We start from the raw sequence: 23,422 nt of genomic DNA, 5'->3' as shown, positions 1-23,422 counted from the left end.
GGCGCAGGCATTTATCGCCACCCTGGCAGCCTCCACTGAACGCGATCGACTCCAAGCACAGACGCTTAGCGAGCGCGAACATTCTTCCATGGAACAAGAGCGCCTCCGCGCGCAACACCAAAGTGAGCGCGAACACTCTACCATGGAAAGAGACCGCCTGCAGGCTCAACAACTAAGTGAGCGCGAACAATCTGCAGACCAAAGAGAACGCTTCCACGCGCAACTCCAAGCGCAAGCCCTTAGTGAACGCGAACACTCTGCGACCCAGCGAGAGCGCTTCCAGGCGCAGCAAAGGAGTGAAGACGACCGCATACGCCTGGAGACCAGACGCCTCCAGACGGAAGAGAATATGGAAAGAGACCGCGCCGAAGTCCAGCGCGCCGCCGCCGATGCACAGCGCGAAGCCGCCAATGCACAGCGCGACGCAGCCCAAGCCCAGCGCGAAGCAGAGCGCGACCTCGCTCACATCAAGCGCGAAGCCGAGCGCGACCAATTACAAGCGCAGATAATGGAGCAACTGATAGCCAGGGCAACCCCCCCTCCCTCCGCACGGAGCTCCAGGGCCTCGTCAAGACAAGGGTCTAGGGCACCCTCCCCTACCCGATCAAGCGACCCGGAGCCCGGCCAACAGAAAGAGCCTATACACGTCTCCGAACCCCCTCCCCGACCGGTCCATGCGAGACCCAGCAACAGGGAAGAACCGGCCTACGCCGCTGAGAGACTAAATAGACGATTACAGGATCTAGAAGACCTGGCAGAGGAAGAAGAAGAGGAAGAGGAGGAAAGTCAAGCCCAACAGCAGCATCGTACTCCACAGGACCAGGAGGTCCAGTACAGCCCAGACTTTACCCCCGAGGCCCTGCGTTACAGACCCCCGACTCAACTCACGGGTGAGCTTGACGCACGACCAGCCCCGAGGAACAGCACCTGGGTGCCCGGGCCTTGGTGCCCACCAGGTACCGGCCCACCACGACACTTAGGAGACTCGCCTAGGAGGCCTCTCCCCCAACGCTCACTGATGTGCCAGCCATCCATGGCATCGTACCTTGGCACACCGACGTTCCCGGACTTCACACACGAGAACAGAGCACAGTACACAGAGCTACGAATGTGCTTAGAGACAATGATGTCCGATGTCCCCGATGAGACGTACAAGTATGCTATCCTACTCAAGCACCTGAAGGTGCCCAGAGCGCATAATATAGCGCTGGCATATTCCAACTCAAGTACCCCATACACCGCGGCTCTAGTAGCCCTCGACCAACGTTATGGACGCATATGGGACTACGTAATACAAGAGATAAGGAATATTGACCGTCTACCCCCAGCCACAGACAATCGCTCATTAGATGACCTCTCTATCAAGGTACAATCCCTGGTAGGGATGCTGGGGGCACAAAAGGAAAAGGGTAGGCACGAACTGTACGTGAACTCTAATGTTGAAAGAATATTAGAGAAGCTTCCGCCCGCCCGACAAGAGCGCTTCAGGCGGCAAAAGGACCACCGTGATCCCAACGGTCCCGAGCCATCCCTCCTAGACCTGGCCGACTTCCTGGCGAGAGAAGTCAGCAGCCTACGACTGGATACGTTCGTGCGGAGCGTACCAAGCTCCAGAGAGGGACCTAGGAGATCAAACGATAACCGCAGGCTGGTGACCGTCATGCACCAAGCCGAATCAGTACCGCGTAACAAGAACCACAGCACCCCCTCGACGAAAGAGAAGTGGAAGATTGTATGCCAGTACTGCGAAAAGGAACACTGGCTGTCACACTGTGACACGTTCAAGAAGATGACCGCCGACGAGGTGAGTCAATGGATAAAGTCCAACCGCCGCTGTTACCGCTGTGCGCGCAGTCACATGGCAGCCGAGTGCCGCTTAAAGAAGAGGTGTAGTCGGTGTGACGGAGCCCACTTGGACGTTTTACATGACAGTAACAGAAGAAAGCCCGCACCCTCAAGCAGCACAAAGGCAAGTGTTATGTACATTGACCCCGCCAGCAGCGGGGGCGCCCGGGTGCTCTTGAAGGTGGTCCGCGTAACATTGAGCTACGAGGACAAGGTCATGGACACCTACGCCGTCCTTGACGACGGGTCAGAAAAGACCCTTCTCCTCGCGTCCGCTGCGGCCCAGCTGGGGCTGCGGGAGAGCGAAGAAACGATGACGATTCGGACTATAAGAAGAGACCTGAAGACGATCAAGGGTGAGAACGTCTCCTTCACTATCGCAGCAAGCGGGCAGCCAGAGAGACGGTATAGGATCACTAACGCTTTCACCAGCCAAGACATAGGCCTGTCGCAGTACACCTACCCCATCGCCAAGCTGATGGACAAATACGTGCACCTGCGTCAACTACCTATACCGCTCATAGACGGCGCCACCCCGACCCTGCTCATAGGATCCGACCACGCACACCTCATCGTCCCGATGGACCGGGTCCACACTGGGCCCAGAGGCTGTCCAGCAGCAGTCGAGACCCGCCTAGGATGGACACTACAAGGCCCCCTCTCCAGGTCTCCCAACCGAACAGCAGCCACTCGCTGCCTCCACTCCAGAGTGACAGAAGAAGACACCGCCCTCTTACAGCACGTCGAGAGGCTATGGACACTAGAGACAATGCCCTTTAAGAACGAAAAGAAACACATTTGTTCCAAGGAAGACATTTATGCCATAGCCCTCCTCGAGCAGGGGACAAAGAGAGTCAAAGTCAACGGAGTGATGAGATACGCAACTCCACTCCTGAGGCGAGAGGGTATGCCTACCTTCCACGCCCCAAAAGAAGCGACGGAGCGGTATCTATCGAACACAGAGCGGCGCCTAGCCAGAGACCCCGCTCAAGCTACTGTGTACCGCGCTGAGATTGACAAGCTAATCACAGCGGGACACATAAAGAGAATTGACATTAAAGAGGCCGATCAGACGACCGAATCATGGTACGTGCCGCACCACAAAGTCCACCACAACGGCAAGGATCGTATTGTGTTTAACTGCAGCTACCAGATCGGATCACAAAATCTGAATAAAGAGCTCTTGCCCGGCCCAACACTCGGCCCCTCTCTACTAGGCGTGTTGCTACGTTTCCGCCAGAACAAGGTGGCCATCAGCGGCGACATCAAAGGGATGTTCCTGCAGGTGCGACTAGTGGAAGAGGACAAGCCCCTGCTGCGGTTCTTATGGAGAGAGAGGATCGGGGATGAGCAACCATCCATCTATCAATGGGAAGTCCTCCCCTTCGGAACCACATGCAGACCATGCTGTGCTACGTTCGCACTGCAAAAACACGTCGCAGAGGACCCAGCAGCTGATGAAGAGGTCCGACAAAGTGTAGGAAATAGTTTCTACGTGGACAACTGTCTGCAAAGCGTCTCGACGCCAGAAGAAGCCGAGGCCCTCCTACTCAAGCTCCGCGCCTCTCTGATCAAAGGCGGCTTTGATCTCCGGCAGTGGGCCAGCAGCGACCCTCAAGTATTGCGCAGCCTCTCCCCAGAGGACAAGGCAGCAAGCAGCGAGACCTGGATGGCGACCATCCCAGGAGAAGCCCAAGAAATGACATTAGGACTAGTCTGGCGCTTCAAAACAGACTCGCTCCATTATAGACACACACCCCTGACCAAGGAGCAGGGAAGGTCGATTTCACTACCGACCACAAGACGGAGTGTATACAGAACACTCGCCAGACAATATGACCCGTTGGGATGTATTCTACCTTACACCACCAGGGCAAAGATGATTGTACGAGCGCTATGGGACAAGGACCAGGGCTGGGACGACCCCATACCCGACCACCTTGCTTCCACATGGAGAGAGTGGGAGACAGAACTCAGCTCGCTCCCAGGTGTCAACATACGCCGCAGCTACTTCCCACCCACAGTGAGGCCGGAGACGTGTCAGATGGACCTGCACGTCTTCAGCGACGCCTCCGAAGTAGCCTACGGTTCGGTGGCCTACTTGCGGGCCCGAGAGGAGGGAGGAGAAATACATACTGCCTTCATCCTGGCTCGCTCAAGAATAGCCCCCCGCAAGCAACAATCTATCCCGCGTCTAGAGCTCTGCGCAGCCCTAGTAGGAGCGCAACTCGCCACGTTAATCCAACGTGAACTCAGCATCCCGGTGCAAAGAACAATCCTGTGGTCAGACTCCATGACCGTACTCACATGGATCCAGTCCGATTCGTGTAGATACAAGGTCTTCGTGGGAGTCAGAATCACAGAGATCCAAGATTTAACAGAAGCAGCATGCTGGAGGTATGTGGACACAAAGCAGAACCCAGCCGACGTCATCACACGGGGAATGTCCCTGGATGACCTCACACGTCACAATCTCTATAGTGACGGTCCCGAGTTCCTCAAGCTCCCGGAAGAAGAGTGGCCTACACCCACCCCACGGGAGGCGAGTGAAGAGGAGGCAGAGAAGAAGAAATCTATGTTCTGTGGGTTGACACACACACTAGTCCCCACAGATCCCAACATAGACGACTGCCCCACCCTTGAGAGTGCGCAGTTAAAGACATTCCTGTGGCACCACCCTGAGGTTCCGTCCACTACTGACATTAATGCAGCTAACTACGAAGAAGCAGAACTCCTTCTGCTACAGCGAGCCCAAAGAGACTCGTTCCCCGACGAGCTAGACTGTCTGCAGGGATCAAAGCCAGTCCCGTCAGACAGCAGACTGCTCCACTTGGCCCCTGAGAGCGACGCCCATAATCTCATCAGAGTGGGTGGTCGTCTGAGGAGGGCCCCAGACTTAACGGATGACGTCAAGTTCCCGATAGTCTTAAACAGCCAACACAAGGTCACAGAGCTCATCATAAAGAAATACGACGAGGACGTGCACCACGCCGGGGCAGAGAGAGTCTTCGCGGAGATCAGACGTCGCTATTGGATACTGCAAGGAAAAGAAGCAGTACGACGCTTCCAGCGGACCTGTCTAGACTGTCGCAAGTGGCGAGCACAGCCCAGTATACCCCGGATGGCTGACCTAACCCCCTGTCGCCTCCGACTCGGCGACAAGCCCTTTCACTCCACCGGTATGGACTGTTTCGGCCCGCTGTATGTGAAGAAAGGAAGAGGGACGGAGAAGCGGTGGGGTATTGTATTCAAATGCATGACCACCCGAGCGATACACATAGAACTCCTTCCAACCATGAGTACGGACTCATTCCTTATGGCCTTCCGGAGATTCACATCGCGGAAAGGAAAACCGTCTATATTATTGTCTGATCACGGGACAAACTTCAAAGGCGGAGAAAGAGAGCTGAGAGAGAGCTTCCAAGCTATGGGCCCAGAACTTAAGACCCACCTCGCTCCCTCTCAGATTGATTTCCAGTTTAACCTGGAATGCACCTCACTTCGGTGGAACTTGGGAACGAGAAGTACGTTCAATAAAGACAGCCCTGTACGCCGTGCTTGGGGCCCAGACCGTGGCGGAAGAAGTCCTCACGACAGTCCTCGCGGAGATCGAGGGAGTATTGAACTCAAAGCCCCTCGGTTACGTCTCAAGTGATGTAGCAGATGTCGACCCAGTCACCCCCAACACTCTCTTGATGGGGCGGCTGGACCCCGCGCTCCCACAGACAGTGTACAGACCTGAAGAAGCGAACGGCCGAAGAATGTGGAGGTACAGTCAAGTATTGGCTGACAAGTTTTGGAACAGTTTCCTCCTCCACTATCTACCGTCTCTACAGACCCGCCAGAAATGGGTAAAAGAAAGAGACAATTTGACGGAGGGCACAGTCGTCATGATTATCGACCAGTCACTACCCCGAGCTATGTGGCCGGCCGGCCGCGTAAGCAAAGTGATCACTGGTGCCGACGGAAAGGTCAGAGCGGCAGAAGTGCTCGTCCAGGGGCGGACATACACCCGACCCGTGGCGAGGCTGATAGAGTTGCCAAGGCTCCCCGACTCTCTTGATGACGACCATGACCCCCTGACTTTGTGAATTGCCCTACTCCTCACAACGGACATTGAGTAGTGGACAGTGCGGTTAATCTGTCTATGCTTATCTAATTAGGTGCGGACTAATTAGGAGGCGGCTGTTACAAAGGGTCAGATTAAACCGAATATATATATTTATTACTTGATGTGCTGAAGGGTCTGCAATTAGGTAAAATTAGACCTAAAATAATCCCCCTTTAAGTTAATATGTGGGAGTTAAGTTATTATTTACCACATAATGTTACACTGTCTGCCTATTGATGGCATCTCAGGTTATATGACGGTGCTGCCATCTAGTGGGCCAGAGGTGGTTTAGTGTTCCCTCGTAAATGCGTCACTTTCTCTATGAGCTTGTTGACGTTGAACTTGACCGGACACGTTAGAGAGAAAACGTACACCCAGCGGTGCTCTTGTTAACGTTATAGTTTGACGGTGACCAAGTATGTAAAGTGGCTTACCAAGCGGACATTATACCACCAAGAGAGAGCGAGTTTTAGTACCCAGCTAATTCGATGTTTAGTAAACGTCTGGGATTAGCACATTACAGCGGACTATAGTATTCCCCATCTATCGTTACCAGTTAGCCGAAGCTAGCTAGCTTGGCGCTAATACCTAAAGTAGCTTCGGCTCATGCTTAGATAGCTGCTCCACTGGACATATCAGTCGATATATAACACAGACCAGAGAACATTTAGATAGGGTCTGTGTCGAGGGTCTGTGTCGCTGTAAAAGGACACAACTAGTCCTAAGTAGTAGCCATAGCAGTAGCCTGTGGTACAGAGGGGACCAGCGTGTCTGCAGCAGCTGTCGGCGTGCGCCGTGCAGCACCACGGAGCGGAGCGAGACACTCGGATCCACCACAGCGGAGCATCTGGTCTGCAGGAGCAGACTGGTGGCGCCTATTGGACCGGGCAGCGTCTTCCCGCCCTCATCACCACGCAGCGGTCTACTACACCTCATCACAGAACTCATCCGGGTCCTTTTCTCACCCCCAGGATTATTAACTCTCTCCATCTCTCTCATCCTGCAGAGGGAATTGTTCCTCTGACAGTGGTAACCGCGGCAACGTTTGGCCAGAACACTTTAATAGAACTATTTGGGCGCCCATCTAAATTTAGTAATAGTATTTAATTAGGCATTGTGTAACGTGATAACAATATTTTGTATGTATCTTTTTTCCCTTTTTTGCTTATATAAAAGCATTATGATTCAAACAGTTTCCTCGCTCTTTCTAGTTTAGGTGACTCCATTTTAAGTTATTCACTCAGTTGTGTATTTGGTACAATTAGTTTAAGAGTTAAGGCATCCTACCACACCCCCTAAGGTGATAATTATATACAGTCCTCTAAGCTCCCACACACTTGAGATATATTGTATAGTATTTGTATATCGTCTGATATCCCTTGTATATTCTTTGTACATATACACGGAATATCCCTTTACCTAGTACAGGCCAGACCATAATATTCGTTCTCCTATTGGACAGCGATCCCCTAGGCGCCACGGCCATACCCCTCAATGTCTAGTTCAAAGTCACAGCTAAGACATGCCTGAACATGCCCGGTTCTGCGCAGTAATATGAGACAGAAATAAGGCTGGTACTAGATTGTTCACCTTACGTATAAATACGTCGCAGGTGGATACAGCAGTTAGTTAACCTAGAAACGTGTTACCCCAACAAGTTGAAGCCTTCACCACGATACAACGTGCTGTGAAGTGGGCCCGTTTTGCCCCGAAATAGAGCCTTGAGACCGCGTGCGAATTGATAGCTGAAGTGTCAGAGTTTAACGCTGTATCGTCGAGTTCGACCTATTCTAAGTAATAGTCTATTATGTATAGTGTATCGTGCGGCTACCGTTCTACAGTGACCAGCATTACCAACGTTTCATCGTACCGAGCTAGTGTGCTTATCCAGGCCGGGCGGCCTAACCTTGTGCCGTCATCCGAGGAGCCCTAGACGAGAACCGTGTGGATATGTACACTGGATAACCTACACCGACGACTACAGAGCCCTTTTCGGCTGGATTATAATGCTTTGGTCCTGTGGCTGTTGGAGCAGAGAATCGTCTACACCCACTACCGTGTGAGATTTACCCTGTGAGGAGCACCGTCGAGCCCGCCTCTAGGACTCTGAGGCTGGCTAGCTTTCCTCCATGCGGCACTGCACACCGGAGAATAGCTGTTGCTTTGTCTACGGATCAAGGGATTATTGCACTGTCTCCTGTACCTGGAGTCTCCTTATTCCTCGTTGATCCAGACTTTTGCTACCGACAAATCCTCTCCCCTGCTGGCTTACAACCGGAGGGAACCCCTTTAGTATCTCCAGCTGACCTACTAGTGTACCATATATAATTCTTATGCTACAGGTGGTATTAATTATCCCCTTCGTAATATGCTCATGGACTTACGCTCTTGACCTATTCATGCACATTCTTCGCCTTACAAGCGCAACTCTCAATCTTAATAAATGTAAGATAATCTTGGTGCTCTTCTAATAAATATTATTATAAACAGTACTTTCTTGTTAAGCCGTGTTATTGTGTGGGTGTTCATCTCATATACATGTGTACTGTATGGCCAGTAGTAATGTACATAACTCAGTAGTGGTTTAATGATACCATACTTATTCAATACAGTCAGGGAATTGTACCCCTCAGTTACAATAATACAGCGTGATTTATTTGATATATACATTGGAGAAGCATATTTGGGTACTTGAACATAGGGCTGGGCGATATAACGATAAATATTGCGATATATTTTAATAATCGATATTGAAATATTTTTTTTAGTGACCTGCAACAGGGCAGTTTTAAAACCAGAGACAGTGGACAGACTTGTCTTTCTTGCCTGCAACTTAAAGTAATGGCTTTGCTTGTCCAAATGACAATACTGACCAAATTGAAATGTATTTTTCTCTTGTCCATTTATTTTGTTTGCTTTCTAATTTAAAATACAGTTTGAAACCGTCTGTACACAGTAGGCTATGTGTGCTAGCAGAACTAGACTCCAGTCACGAGTCACGGTGCACATGTGCAGTGGTTTGTCCACCAAAAAAGCGCCAAAAGATAGAAAATAAACGAGCAGAGCCAGAACTGTTCAACTCCCCTGGAGCCACAGCCAGCAGAGAAGCCGGTTTACTTTCGCTTTTAAACCAGCTGCAGCCTGAGAACTGGAGTGTGAGGGGATGTAACACTAAAGATGGCGGCAATGACAAAGAATTGCTGCAAAATAAACATACATCTGTTGTTATAAAAAAAATAAAAAAAAATTATACTTATAACAATTCGATAATTATCGATATAGAGAAATATGATAACATTATCATATCGTTATCGCGATATGATTTTTTTCCATATCGCCCAGCCCTACTTGAACATGTGCTATATATTTGATATACTATATATATATACACTTTTGAGATGACTCTGTTGTGCGACCAAGTCAGTGTTTGTTTGTCTTATTGTTTACTTTTAATTTTGTTTTCTGTTTAATGTTGTTATCTGTTCTATGTGGACAATGACAATACAATAATGCATACATATACTTTGATTTGTATGTCCTCAAAAAAGTATAATAAACAAAAAAGTTAAAAGAAATAATAATAATTAAATGAAATAATACAAGGTCTAATAAATTAAATGAAGCCATTTTCGCATTTATTCTCTCAATTTTAGCCGCTCTCAATTTATTCTCTCAATTTTAGCCCATATACGTAAAATACGCATAGCCACTTATAGTTATTCTGAGACGATAATTAATCTGTATCTGGATAACCAAGGCACGGATTTTGTCGTGGCAGGTAGCATGTTGTCGGGAAAATACTGGTGTATTTTTCGTCCACGAAAAATGGAGCCTCTAATAATAATTATTGCCCATAGACTAAAAATATGCTGTAAAAGTTAAAAAGAAGTAAAAGAACATGGGGTTCGATCAGAATGTTAACTTTCAAACACATGGCGTGAAGAAAATAGGCTATACACAATTATAATAAATTGGGCGGCTGGGTGGCGCAGCGGACATTGCACTCGTCACCAAAGCATGAGACACCGGTATCGAATCCGGCTGTCGGCGTTGCCTCCGGCTTGGGCCGGCCGTCATACTAACTCAATTGGCAGAGTTAGCGGGTGGGAAGTCGATGGGTGGTAATCTGGACGTTGTAAATAGCAACTCCTACAGGTCGGTTGGGGCGCCTGCACAGCAGAGACAGGAAAATGGCGGGGGCAGTGTGAGCCTCCTACACGTTACTCCTCGCCAAATGAGAGTCCGCGCTGGCAGATGAAAAGATGCGACTGGCTGCCTACACATGTATCGGAGGGGACATGCGATGGGCTTCTATCCTCCCTACAACCGACCAGTGGGGGGCACATGCGAGCAACGATCAAGACAGGGGAGGGGAGAATTGGCACGGCTAAAATTGGGATGGGAGAAAAATAGAAGGGAGAAAAAGTGGATAAAAGAAATATAATATTACTATTATACATTTTTTTAATTAAATAAAAAACAGCTGTGATGCGGTATTCAGCTTAACTCTGCGGTGGGCGTGACGTAACAGTGATACCGCGGTAATGCGGTAACCCGCGGCAGCTCTACCTAGGACTACTGCAATTGAAAATGGTTAAGGAAATAGTGCAGTCCACTAATGTTTGCTCTCCACTGGGTTTCCAGGGGGACCGATGCAGCTGAGCTCTCAAGACGCGTCTCTACATTTCGTAGCCGCATTTCTGCAGACCCCTCTCTGATTGGTTGAGCCCATTTCTGCAGACCCCTCTCTGATTGGCCGAGCGTGCGCATGCGCATGAGCCGCGACAAGCTCCTCTAGCCAGGAGTCAAAACTCAAAACAAAGCTCCAGAGAGAGAGGCTGAAAACCCACAGTTCTTGCCCGACGGATGGGAGCCGAATCCCGGATCCGAGTTTTCTGATGAATAGCCCCAAAACATGGAGGTTGCGAACGCAATTTATACGCATGGAAGTATTGATTACGCCATAACGAATCATTAAAAATATATACCGTTAACTGGAATATGTTGTGTGTGCCTTTACACATATGTTGGATAGGCTTATGTAATTAGTTTGTCAATTTTAAAAACCAATAATAATCGCTTGCAGACTTCGCTGACCAGAGCTCTCTCAGATTCAAAGTTTTAATTGCAGCCTGGAACATACATGTTTCGGAACCAATGTGTAACTAGACAGTTACAATATAACATTTATATTAATTAACCCAGTTAATGCCTTAAGAGAAAGAGTCTGGTGGTCAATTGCTACGGAAATGTTGTGTCTTACTAATAATAACTAATTCCTTGGTCAATAGAAGTCTCTGTGATACTTTCTGAATATGATTTGGGAACATCAAATGGGCAGGCCGCGAAATAACATAACGTTACAATGTACAGTTTCTGACAGCTGGCCGTGTTGTGAAATGTGCATAACGTTATGAATAAACCGCGAAGTCACGCGAAATAACGTTATACGCGATTGATTGATTGATTGATTGAAAAGTTTATTAACAGATTGCAGAATGGGTACAGTACAGTACAGCTCTATACATACAATTGTTAAGGGGATGCAGACCAGAGAAAGACTTTCGTCTTGTTTACATCAGGGTCCCCCATTTTCAATTCATCATAACATATATGACATACATGACATACAGATACAGTACTGCTACATCTATACATTTATGACATATCAGATTTGCAAATGCAGTACTGTTTGTGATACAAAAGTGTCCAGAAAAGGAGTGTATATACATTTGGCGTAGAAACTGTACATTGGAGGAGGTTGGATGGGTGGGGTGGGGTTGGGTGGGTTGGGTGAGGGCTGTACATTGGAGGTGGGGGGGGGGGGGGGGGGGTTGGGTAGGGGACACACACATTTTACACTGTACATTGGAATACTGACAAAGCCTTACTTGGTCATTTACTGTACAACTAGGTTAGGACATTTGTAGGGGCCAGTTTCGAATTGCAGTCTCACGTAGTCGTAGGTGTTTTTTGAGAGTGTTTTTGAAAGTGGGTAGTGATTCACATTCCTTTACAGCTTTAGGTAGGGCGTTCCACATTGATGTGGCATAGTTGCGAAACGTGTTTAGTCCCTTGTTTGAGCCGAATCTGGGTTTTACATGATTTGTGGAGCTGTGGATCTCAACTCCTTCTATGCGAGGTTTGAGGCTGTGAATAACAACACCAGCCTACAAACCACGGCAATGGGGGGGGGGGGGTCTGCTGATGGAGACTCAGTGTTCAGGGTAACAGAGCATGAGGTGAGACGGATCTTTAAAAAAGTGGATATCAGGAAGGCAGCAGGACCGGACGGCATCCCCGGCCGCGTCCTAAAAGTCTGTGCCGACCAACTGGCCCCGGTATTCACTGACATCTTCAACCTGTCCTTGGAACAGGCCGTCATCCCCACCTGTCTGAAGAAGTCCACCATCATCCCTGTACCCAAAAAATCTACGCCCGCTTGCCTCAACGACTACCGCCCTGTAGCCCTCACCTCCATAGCCATGAAGTGCTTTGAGAAGCTAGTGAAGGGCTACATCTGTTCCTCCCTCCCCATCAACCTGGACCCTCTGCAATTTGCATATCGCCCCAACAGGTCCACGGAGGACGCCATAGCCCATGTGCTGCACACAGCAGCATCACATCTGGACAAGAGGAAGGGGAACTATGTGAGAATGCTGTTCATCGACTACAGCTCAGCATTCAATACCATAGTCCCCTCCAAACTCATAGCCAAGCTCAGGGACCTGGGCTTGAACTATGACCTGTGCCAGTGGGTCCTGGACTTCCTGACGGGCAGACCCCAGGTGGTAAGAGCCGGCAACTGCACCTCCTCATCCATCACGCTCAACATAGGGGCCCCCCAGGGCTGTGTTCTGAGCCCCCTCCTCTACTCCCTGTACACACATGACTGCGTAGCACAGCGGAACAACAACACCATCATCAAATTTGCTGATGACACAGTAGTGGTGGGCCTGATCTCTGCCAACGACGAAAGGGCCTACCTGGAAGAGGTAGAGAACCTGTCACAGTGGTGTCAGGAGAACTGCCTCTCCCTGAACGTCAGCAAAACAAAAGAGATGATTGTGGACTTCAGGAGGTCGGGGGTCAAGGACTACAGCCCCCTCAGCATCGACGGGGCACCAGTTGAGAGAGTGAACAGTTTCAAGTACCTCGGAGCCCACATATCCGAGGACTTGACATGGACCACACACATTGACAGTGTTGTGAAGAAGGCACGACAACGCCTCTACTTCCTCAGGCGCCTAAGGAAGTTCCAAGTCAGTCAGAAGATCCTTAGGAACTTCTACTCATGTACAATAGAGAGCATCCTGACCGGCAACATCACCTCCTGGTTTGGGAATAGCACTGCACAAGACCGTAGCAGACTACAAAGAGTGACACGTTCAGCCGAACGCACAATTAGAGGGGGGCTTCCCACCCTCCAGAACATTTACAACAAGCGGTGCAAGGGGAAGGCTAAGAGAATTATTAAGGACTCGAGCCACCCGAACAACTGCCTCTTTGAACTGCTGCCGTCAGGCAAGCGATACCGGAGTCTTATGGCGAGCACAGAAAGACTCAGAAGGAGCTTCTATCCCCAGGCCATCAGGCTGCTAAACGAACAATAATCGCTAAACGAACAATAATCACTATGCAACAACCATCAAATGCACACAGCACACACACCCACACGCACACACACACTCACTCAAACAAACAACACACTGCAGCACCCACTCTCCACACTTTAGATCACACAAACACACTTACACTTTATATTTATTGATAAAGGATTTGCACTACAACTCGTACACCTACTGTGAATTGTACCTAAACTGCACCTCGTCCATTTATGTCCATTTATGCCTTGCACTATATAGTATTGTATATTAGTACACTGCACAGTATTGTATATTGTATGGTAACTACGTCTACGAACATTGTACATATGTCTAAACTGAACACTGTGACCTCTTTTTTTTTTTTCTTCTAATTTTTACTATGTTTTTATTTCATACTTATCTTGTCATGCACAGTCTCTGGAGCGCAACAGTAAGAAGCATTTTGTACAAAAGTGCTGGGAAGCACAGAATGGAGTGTACTCCGTGATAACACAGCCAATATTAACGAATACACCGAAACGGTGATTGACTATGTCTGTACTCAGGTAGAAGTAATAATCCCCACCACCAAAATTAATATCTACCCAAACCAAAAGCCCTGGGTAGACAAATCCGTCCGTGAGGCTCTGAAAGTGCGCACATCAGCATACAACACCGGGCTGGTGACAGGCAACATGGAAGAACACAAGATGGCAAGATACAACGTCAGGAGAGCAGTAATAGAGGCAAAACGGCGTTACAGGGATAAAGTTGAACTTCAGTTTGAACAGGCTGACTCTAGAGGCATGTGGCAGGGCCTCAGAACAATGACAGACTACAAAGGAACCCCCCTCAAACTGAACAGTGACATCTCCTTAGCAAATTATCTCAACTCCTTCTATGCGAGGTTTGAGGCTGTGAATAACAACACCAGCCTACAAACCACGGCAATGGGGGGGGGGGGGTCTGCTGATGGAGACTCAGTGTTCAGGGTAACAGAGCATGAGGTGAGACGGATCTTTAAAAAAGTGGATATCAGGAAGGCAGCAGGACCGGACGGCATCCCCGGCCGCGTCCTAAAAGTCTGTGCCGACCAACTGGCCCCGGTATTCACTGACATCTTCAACCTGTCCTTGGAACAGGCCGTCATCCCCACCTGTCTGAAGAAGTCCACCATCATCCCTGTACCCAAAAAATCTACGCCCGCTTGCCTCAACGACTACCGCCCTGTAGCCCTCACCTCCATAGCCATGAAGTGCTTTGAGAAGCTAGTGAAGGGCTACATCTGTTCCTCCCTCCCCATCAACCTGGACCCTCTGCAATTTGCATATCGCCCCAACAGGTCCACGGAGGACGCCATAGCCCATGTGCTGCACACAGCAGCATCACATCTGGACAAGAGGAAGGGGAACTATGTGAGAATGCTGTTCATCGACTACAGCTCAGCATTCAATACCATAGTCCCCTCCAAACTCATAGCCAAGCTCAGGGACCTGGGCTTGAACTATGACCTGTGCCAGTGGGTCCTGGACTTCCTGACGGGCAGACCCCAGGTGGTAAGAGCCGGCAACTGCACCTCCTCATCCATCACGCTCAACATAGGGGCCCCCCAGGGCTGTGTTCTGAGCCCCCTCCTCTACTCCCTGTACACACATGACTGCGTAGCACAGCGGAACAACAACACCATCATCAAATTTGCTGATGACACAGTAGTGGTGGGCCTGATCTCTGCCAACGACGAAAGGGCCTACCTGGAAGAGGTAGAGAACCTGTCACAGTGGTGTCAGGAGAACTGCCTCTCCCTGAACGTCAGCAAAACAAAAGAGATGATTGTGGACTTCAGGAGGTCGGGGGTCAAGGACTACAGCCCCCTCAGCATCGACGGGGCACCAGTTGAGAGAGTGAACAGTTTCAAGTACCTCGGAGCCCACATATCCGAGGACTTGACATGGACCACACACATTGACAGTGTTGTGAAGAAGGCACGACAACGCCTCTACTTCCTCAGGCGCCTAAGGAAGTTCCAAGTCAGTCAGAAGATCCTTAGGAACTTCTACTCATGTACAATAGAGAGCATCCTGACCGGCAACATCACCTCCTGGTTTGGGAATAGCACTGCACAAGACCGTAGCAGACTACAAAGAGTGACACGTTCAGCCGAACGCACAATTAGAGGGGGGCTTCCCACCCTCCAGAACATTTACAACAAGCGGTGCAAGGGGAAGGCTAAGAGAATTATTAAGGACTCGAGCCACCCGAACAACTGCCTCTTTGAACTGCTGCCGTCAGGCAAGCGATACCGGAGTCTTATGGCGAGCACAGAAAGACTCAGAAGGAGCTTCTATCCCCAGGCCATCAGGCTGCTAAACGAACAATAATCGCTAAACGAACAATAATCACTATGCAACAACCATCAAATGCACACAGCACACACACCCACACGCACACACACACTCACTCAAACAAACAACACACTGCAGCACCCACTCTCCACACTTTAGATCACACAAACACACTTACACTTTATATTTATTGATAAAGGATTTGCACTACAACTCGTACACCTACTGTGAATTGTACCTAAACTGCACCTCGTCCATTTATGTCCATTTATGCCTTGCACTATATAGTATTGTATATTAGTACACTGCACAGTATTGTATATTGTATGGTAACTACGTCTACGAACATTGTACATATGTCTAAACTGAACACTGTGACCTCTTTTTTTTTTTTCTTCTAATTTTTACTATGTTTTTATTTCATACTTATCTTGTCATGCACAGTCTCTGGAGCGCAACAGTAAGAAGCATTTTGTACAAAAGTATTCTGTACTTCTGTATGACAACTATTAAAGAAACTTGAAACTTGAAACTTGAACTTGAAACCCTCTGGTGTTGTGATCGTGGTATTCACTGACCTTTGGGAAGTATTTTGACATGTACATGGGTACCTTGGTCGCGTAGTGTATCTTGTAGACCAGGCCCATTGCAAGTTGCTGTACTCGGTCGTCTACTCTAAGCCATCCTAGGTTGTCAAAGTGGGCAGGGGTGAGGTGGGTTCTAGGAGTCAGGTCAAGTAGTAGTCTGACTAGCTTTGATTGATATGATAACATTACATCCGCCTTTTACTGCGTGACGAGCTAAACCAATCAGAGAGGTGCTTCGCTCAACCAATCAGAGAGGGGTCTGCAGAAATGGAGTTCAACCAATCAGAGAGGGGTCTGCAGAAATGCGGCTACGAAATGTAGAGATGCTCTCAAGACACACAAAACATTGCCAAGTTTCATGTACGATTTACACGTCCTCCTCACAACAGACTATAACAATGATAGAATTAAGGTTAAAGATCGTGTCCCTTCAAAAGTTTAAATTTTTTTTTCTTTTTTTTTTGCACTTATTTTCTGTCAATGAAGTTGGTATACTCAAAATGCCCACTACATAGTAGACAGTATGAACGTTCAGACACAGCCTATGTCTGTCCATTGTTCATCTGTGATAGCCATTTAGCTGAGCCAGCTAACAGGCACAGCTGATGGATAAGACTTTTGTTGGGAGGGCCGTGAGGACGGTACTGATGAGAGGAGCTGCCATGACGACAAAAATGATGTTGAGAACCAAGCTAGGATTTGTCTTTTTGATGTGGTTTATTTGAACCCTTTTAGTTAGTTACAAAAGTAGAGTTGATTAATTAATATGTTAAGAGTTAGTGGATATGTCTGCATGTATACGTGTTATAATTTAAAATCAAACCAACTGTATAAAGATATAGCTAGTATGTTTGTGTTGTGTATATCACAACAGAGTATAGCTGGTTGTGTTGTGTATATCCTACCAGAGTATGACTGTCAGGGAACAAAATAACTGCACGCCATTCGCCAAATGCGTGTAGATTTACAGTCTGGCGGCTAAAAATAGTAGTCTGCCCGCCAGCTGGCGTGTAGTTCATATCGATAATCTTATTTTGAAAATCCTGTGCGGGTCTCATTGCCGCCCCAAGCGCAGCTCCAGTCATAATATCTGGGCTCCGGCAGCTAGCAACGTTCAGGTTCATATGATACTCTTATTTTGAAAAACCCTTAGCAACTCCGCGAGTCATATGATATCCGCCCACTCAGTGTTGTTTCTTGAAAACAGAGCAGCAGCGTCAACACAGCAGCGTTAACACAGCAGTGCGCCTACAGACGCGAAATAAGTCTGTGATGTTTTTTTTCTTCTCACAACGAGTCCAATGCAGCTACATGCTTTGCACCGTCGCCATTCCTTTATGCCCACATCGCCCGAAATGAACGTTTATGTACCAATCACTACAACGTTAACGTAAGCTAACAAGCTAATCCTGATGATCAGACGAGGCAGAGCCACAGTGAACAGCACTGAGGAAAGGGAAATGGGGGGGGGGGGGGGGGGGGCACTCTCCCCTTCCCTGTGTGTGTGTGTGCGTGCGTTTGGAAAGACGACGGAGTCACTAGTCAGGACTCAGGACAGGAGTATATTATAGTAAACTGAGGATTACTGAGGATGGACAGATAATGTTGATATTCAAATATAAAAAAGTATTGAGAGGAGTGGAAGTTTGAAGACGGACTACAATATGATGCGGGGGTGGTGAGTTGAAACACAGTGTGTGTGTGTGTGTCCCGACCCCACTTCTATGTTTCAATAAATTATTTGCATTTAAAACTATTAACGCTGACTCATTCCTTCAGTCCACTCAAAATTATGCTAATATTCCTTATGTTGTTTATGATATTAATTGAAAATAGCATATGAGAGTATTATATGTAATAATAACACATGGCGATATACTAAAAAGCTATTTATCATTTTTGGCTAGTAAAAAATCTGCCCGGCTGGTACTTTTAAAAATCTACCAGCCAAATGGCTGGTAAGTCAAAAAGTTAAGTTTGTTCCCTGATGACTGTGTTGTGTATATCACAACAGAGTATAGCTGGTTGTGTTGTGTATATCCTACCAGAGTATGACTGTGTTGTGTATATCATACCAGAGTATGGCTGTGTTGTGTTGTGTATATCATACCATATAATAATAATGCAGGACTTTTTAGAAGTCTTTATTCGGCATGCAACGACACACTTGCGATGGGCGGCACACACACACACAGGAACACACATAAATTGTTTTTTTGGGTCGACGATGCGATTGAGTCTCTGCGCTTGACCAGAGTATGACTGTGTCGTGTATATCATACCAGAGTATGACTGTGTTGTGTATATCATACCAGAATATGACTGTGTTGTGTATATCATACCAGAATATGACTGTGTTGTGTATATCATACCAGAATATGACTTGTGTATATCATACCAGAGTATGGCTGATTGTGTTGTGTATATCATACCAGAATATGGCTGGACGTTGACTCCCCATTTCTCAGAGTCCAGACCAAAGACCTCCAAAGCCCTTTTCTGGCACAGCCTCTCCAACTCATCAACATACTCTGTACCACCATAGTATCTGAACACACACACACCGCAATTATTAACAAGGCTTATAGTAAGTCATGTCAGGAAAAAAGGACAAAATAGTTGTGAGTGCTGGTAGAGTAGGGCTAATTTACACTGGAAATGTTTTGATACCAACTTGATTGATTTCTATGTTGAATGAAAGCATATTTAGTTACTTTCAAATAATTTTCAATGCAACATTTTAACATGTAATTTGCCTTTCTAAAATAGAATGACACCTTGCAAAGTTGGTATGAACAATACCCCATGAACTAGTAGAAAACCATTTCTGTAAGCTATCAAAGTGTGATTTATGCATATTAATAGGTTGTGTGTGTGTGTACCTCTGCCCGGGGTATCCTTCAGAGTACTTGTTGTTCATGCAGGATCCCAGGGCCTCTAGAACAGCCCTGCTGGTGAAGTTCTCAGAGGCGATCAGCTCCAGACCATATGTCTGCCTCCGTTTCTCCTTCTTGATGATGGAATACACCTGAAACACACAATGTTACTTTATAGATAGGCATGCAAAAGATCAATACATTCCACTTATTCAATTGACATTGGCTTCGATAATTATCATTTAGTCAAGGATTTGCCATGTATTCAGACACTATTCCATTCATTTTGATATACCGTATATATATTTTTTTGGAATTACTTATTACTATTCACTTTGCCACCATATTAATAATAAATCAAATTTCTATAGCGCCTTTCATAGAACCCAAGGTCGCTTGGTCAAGGTTGATGTAATGTGAGGTATGGATGCAGATGCAGAAGTGCCCGTTCACTTCAGTGTTAAAAACGTAGCTATAGAAATGCCACTTCCAAGAACCAAAAGAACAGGCAGAATACACTTGGAAGTAAAGTGGTGCATTTATATAGCGCTTTTATCCAAAGCGCTTTAAGATTTGTTCCTCGCATCTTGCCCATTCACACACAGACGGCAACCATGCAAGGTGCCAACCTGCTCATCGGGAGCAGTTAGGGGTTAAGTGTCTTGCTCAAGGACACTTCAACACGCTGCCCAGGAGGAGTGGGAATTGAACCGGGAAACAACGGATTACCAGACGACTGCTCTACCTCCCGAGCCACTGTCGCCCCCATGAAAGTGAATTAGTCATCAGCTCATTGAAATGTGTTCATAGCAATCTACGAAAACAAAGATGGCGGCGAAGGGCAGCTAGGTGTAGTGGGCAAGGCACTCGCCACCAATGCAGGAGACGCTGGGTTCGAGCCCAGCTCTCCGCATTGCTATCAGCTTGGCTGGTCGTTCATACTAACACAATTGGCAGTGTTAGGGGTGGGAAAGCTGATGGGTGGGGATCGGACGTTGTGGACAGCGACTCCTACAGGTCGGTTGGTGCACCTGCGCAGCAGAATCAGGAAGTGACGGGGGCGGCGTGTCCCTCCCGCGCAGACCCCCGCCGCTGAGAGATCGCGCTGTGCAGGTGAAAAGATGCAACGGCTGCTTCCTCGAGTACCGGAGGGGACACGTGATGCAAGGCTTTGTCCACATTGCAGCCGGCTTGTGGGAGGCATGGCCTAACAGCGTACGAGACAGGGGAGGGTAGAATTGGACGATACGAAATTGGGATGGGAGAAAAATAGAAAATGGGAGAAAAAAGTAGATAAAAAAAATAATAAAAAAAAAGATGGTGGCGAGGTGAATACGAAAAAAATAAAGGCAACATAAATTATGAGAATGATTAAACAAAAGGTAAAATATGTAATGCCGCCAAACAGCGACCTCTAGGCAAAATAACCCTGCTAGCTATTGCACTTATTATACTATAAATTTCTCCAGACCTCTCTTGGCAGAGCCTGGGGTGTGTCGAGCAATAGCAACCCCTCCCCCTATCCCCACTCAACTCCAACCCACACGAGGTCACACGAGGTCACTGTTTGACAGCAGTACAGATTCTCCCTTTAAAGAACAAATATAATGCAATTAAATCCTTACAATAAAGTATTATTATAAAGTATGTACATTGTATATTGCACTGTACTGTTACATCTGCACTCTGGTTGGATGCCAAACTTCTTTTCATTGTACTATACTTGTGCTGTATAATGGCAATACGTTTTAATCTAATCTTTGAATATAATTAGTTCACAGCATTGTTACTAGATAAACCAAGTGTTCATTTTGATAGTTGGACTCATATCGATCATGCATTGATTATTTTGTAATCATGTCCAGCATTACTGTACCTCTGAGTCGTTGAGGGCCAGCGGCTCCAACAGCATCTTGTTGTGGGAGTCCCACAGGTCCTTGTTACCGTTGGTCAGGGACATGGCTACTCTCAAGACACTGGAGATCTGAAGAGAAGAAGAAAACATGACGTCGGTGTGTAAACACATTTAAAAACAATACTAGTCCCTCCCCGCATGTCAGCCCACCTCGGCTGTTGAAAGCAGTATTGCAACATGGTAAACCCAAGTGCCCCGTTTGTTAAACTTTAAACTGATAAGATGGAGAAATACAACGTCACAGCCAAAACACATGCGTGTTAGCCAACTTTAGGTTGATGAAACGTCCATACAGTTGTAGTTGCTTAATACAGCAAAGACAATTAAAAAAAAACAAGTTGTGATGTCTGTCTGTCTATTCTTCCTTTCATCTATATATCCAAGTCTGACCAATGACCACCAATCCAAACTAATGGGTCATTTGACAGCAGGCATGGGTTCGGCTGAGCGCATGACTCGTATTATCTGCTTTGGTCGAATAGCAACAAGCACAAGAACCCAAGTTACAAACAGCGCTGAGTAACGCAGATGTGAATAACTATATAGATTATAAACTTTTGCGAGCAGGCTAGATTCCCCGCGACATATCTGCAGGAACAATGCCCACGGCCACGCGGGTAACGAGCACGTTAGCTGACCAGGTCACCAGGCGGTGGGGCTGAGGTTAGCTGTCCGAGACACTGCACTTCAGGTGCAGGTAGCGAAGAGAACACAACAATAACTAACATTGGTTTAGTGAGTTTGCAGAAACAAATGTTAACAAAACAAAAATTAACAAATGTTCAATGAATATGACCAAGTTATGTAGGTACTAGGTATCTTCCGCTACATATCAAATATAATATTGTACATCATCAGGAAAAAATATAATCTCGAAGATACATTAGTTCTGGTTTTATTTGTGTACATACCGGAGGCAGTGCGATGCAGCTGTTGCTGTCAGCGACGGACCGGTTGAAACTCGGCGTGTGTGTGATGTGTGTGTATATAAAGAAATGAAATGAAATCACTCTTCCCCTGTCTGTGCAAAGTCCGCGAAACGTCTTGCCAATCAAATCGCAAGGAGGCGGTATTTGTGTGCTATACCACGCCCACTTGGGTGTCGTTTGAAAATAAAGAATTACGCAGCAGAAATCAAACGCACACTCTCAGTGCTGTATTATCTACGCGGCTACGCCTGTACGTCACAGACTCCGAAACACAAACACTCACAGCCACAGGCACACTGACACACACACACACTACTTGTTTCACTGTCTGTATACAAGAATTGTCTGGATTGATCCAGCCAATGTTGTGGAATATTTTAAAGGAGCCAAACAGTGAAACTGTAGAAATTCAGATGAGTCAATACTCAAATTTTATCAAAAGAACATCGTTTTATTTCTGTGTCCACAGAAAAGTATTGATTGATTGATTGATTGATTGATTGATTGATTGATTGAAAATGTTATTAACAGATTGTAGAATGGGTACAATACGCAGTACGGCTCAAAACACACAATTGTTAAAGGGGAACTATCTTATAAATGGCCTTTTTCAGTGTTTAGCATTGTTTCCTGGCTATGTGGACGTATATTAATAGGATCTATGTCTCTAATTCTCATATTGGCGCATTCTTCCAATTCTCCTCTCACAATATTCACCCTCACTGAACTGAGTCATCTGAAAATGTGCATATCTGTGATGTCAGAGATTTCTCAGCTGCATAATAATGTGGCAGTTGGTGTGGCAGTTGGCACCAGGCCACACAGTGGTTGGAGCCCAGCCTCAAAACGGCTTAAGATCTTGAGGTAGAAAAATGCTGTTTTTGAGTACTTGATTAGAAATACAATGAATTTTTTGGGAAAAAAACGTACAGAGGTGTTCCATAGACTCACAGGAATTGTGTAAAAGTGCCCAAATAGTGAAAGAAATAGTCAAATAGTTCCCCTTTAACACTATGATCGCCGCGGACGAGTTTTCACGTCATTCCGAGCCATGCTCATTCTGCCGAAGACGCCGTAACTCGTCTTTGATGTCAATATTTCAAAAATTTGTCATCGAAATCATATTTCCTTTCCGGAGCCCTGAGACACACTGCTGATCTCCTCTCAACTCTCTAGCGGTTCAAGAGCGCCATCTGGTGGCCGATAGCTATAGCTGGATAATAGATCGCTC

General features: G+C 47.1%; 1 protein-coding gene across 1 annotated transcript in view; it reads right to left on the bottom strand.

Annotated features, from left to right (window-relative positions):
* Nucleotides 1-22,292, bottom strand: part of shmt1 (serine hydroxymethyltransferase 1 (soluble)) — a 59,394-nt gene extending 37,102 nt beyond the window's left edge. Inside the window, exons 1-4 of the mRNA XM_084329860.1 lie at nucleotides 22,174-22,292; nucleotides 21,224-21,331; nucleotides 19,354-19,499; nucleotides 18,904-19,019 (exon numbers count right to left, since the gene is read on the bottom strand). Coding sequence (XP_084185986.1) covers nucleotides 18,904-19,019; nucleotides 19,354-19,499; nucleotides 21,224-21,307 — 346 coding nt within the window. The 5' untranslated portion in view covers nucleotides 21,308-21,331; nucleotides 22,174-22,292. The remainder of the gene's footprint in view (nucleotides 1-18,903; nucleotides 19,020-19,353; nucleotides 19,500-21,223; nucleotides 21,332-22,173) is intronic.
* Nucleotides 22,293-23,422: the final 1,130 nt, after the last annotated feature.

This window comes from Notolepis coatsorum, assembly GCF_963971535.1.
Source record: "Notolepis coatsorum genome assembly, chromosome: 14".
Lineage (NCBI taxonomy): Eukaryota > Metazoa > Chordata > Actinopteri > Aulopiformes > Paralepididae > Notolepis > Notolepis coatsorum.
This window is presented reverse-complemented; position numbering and strand designations above follow the sequence as displayed.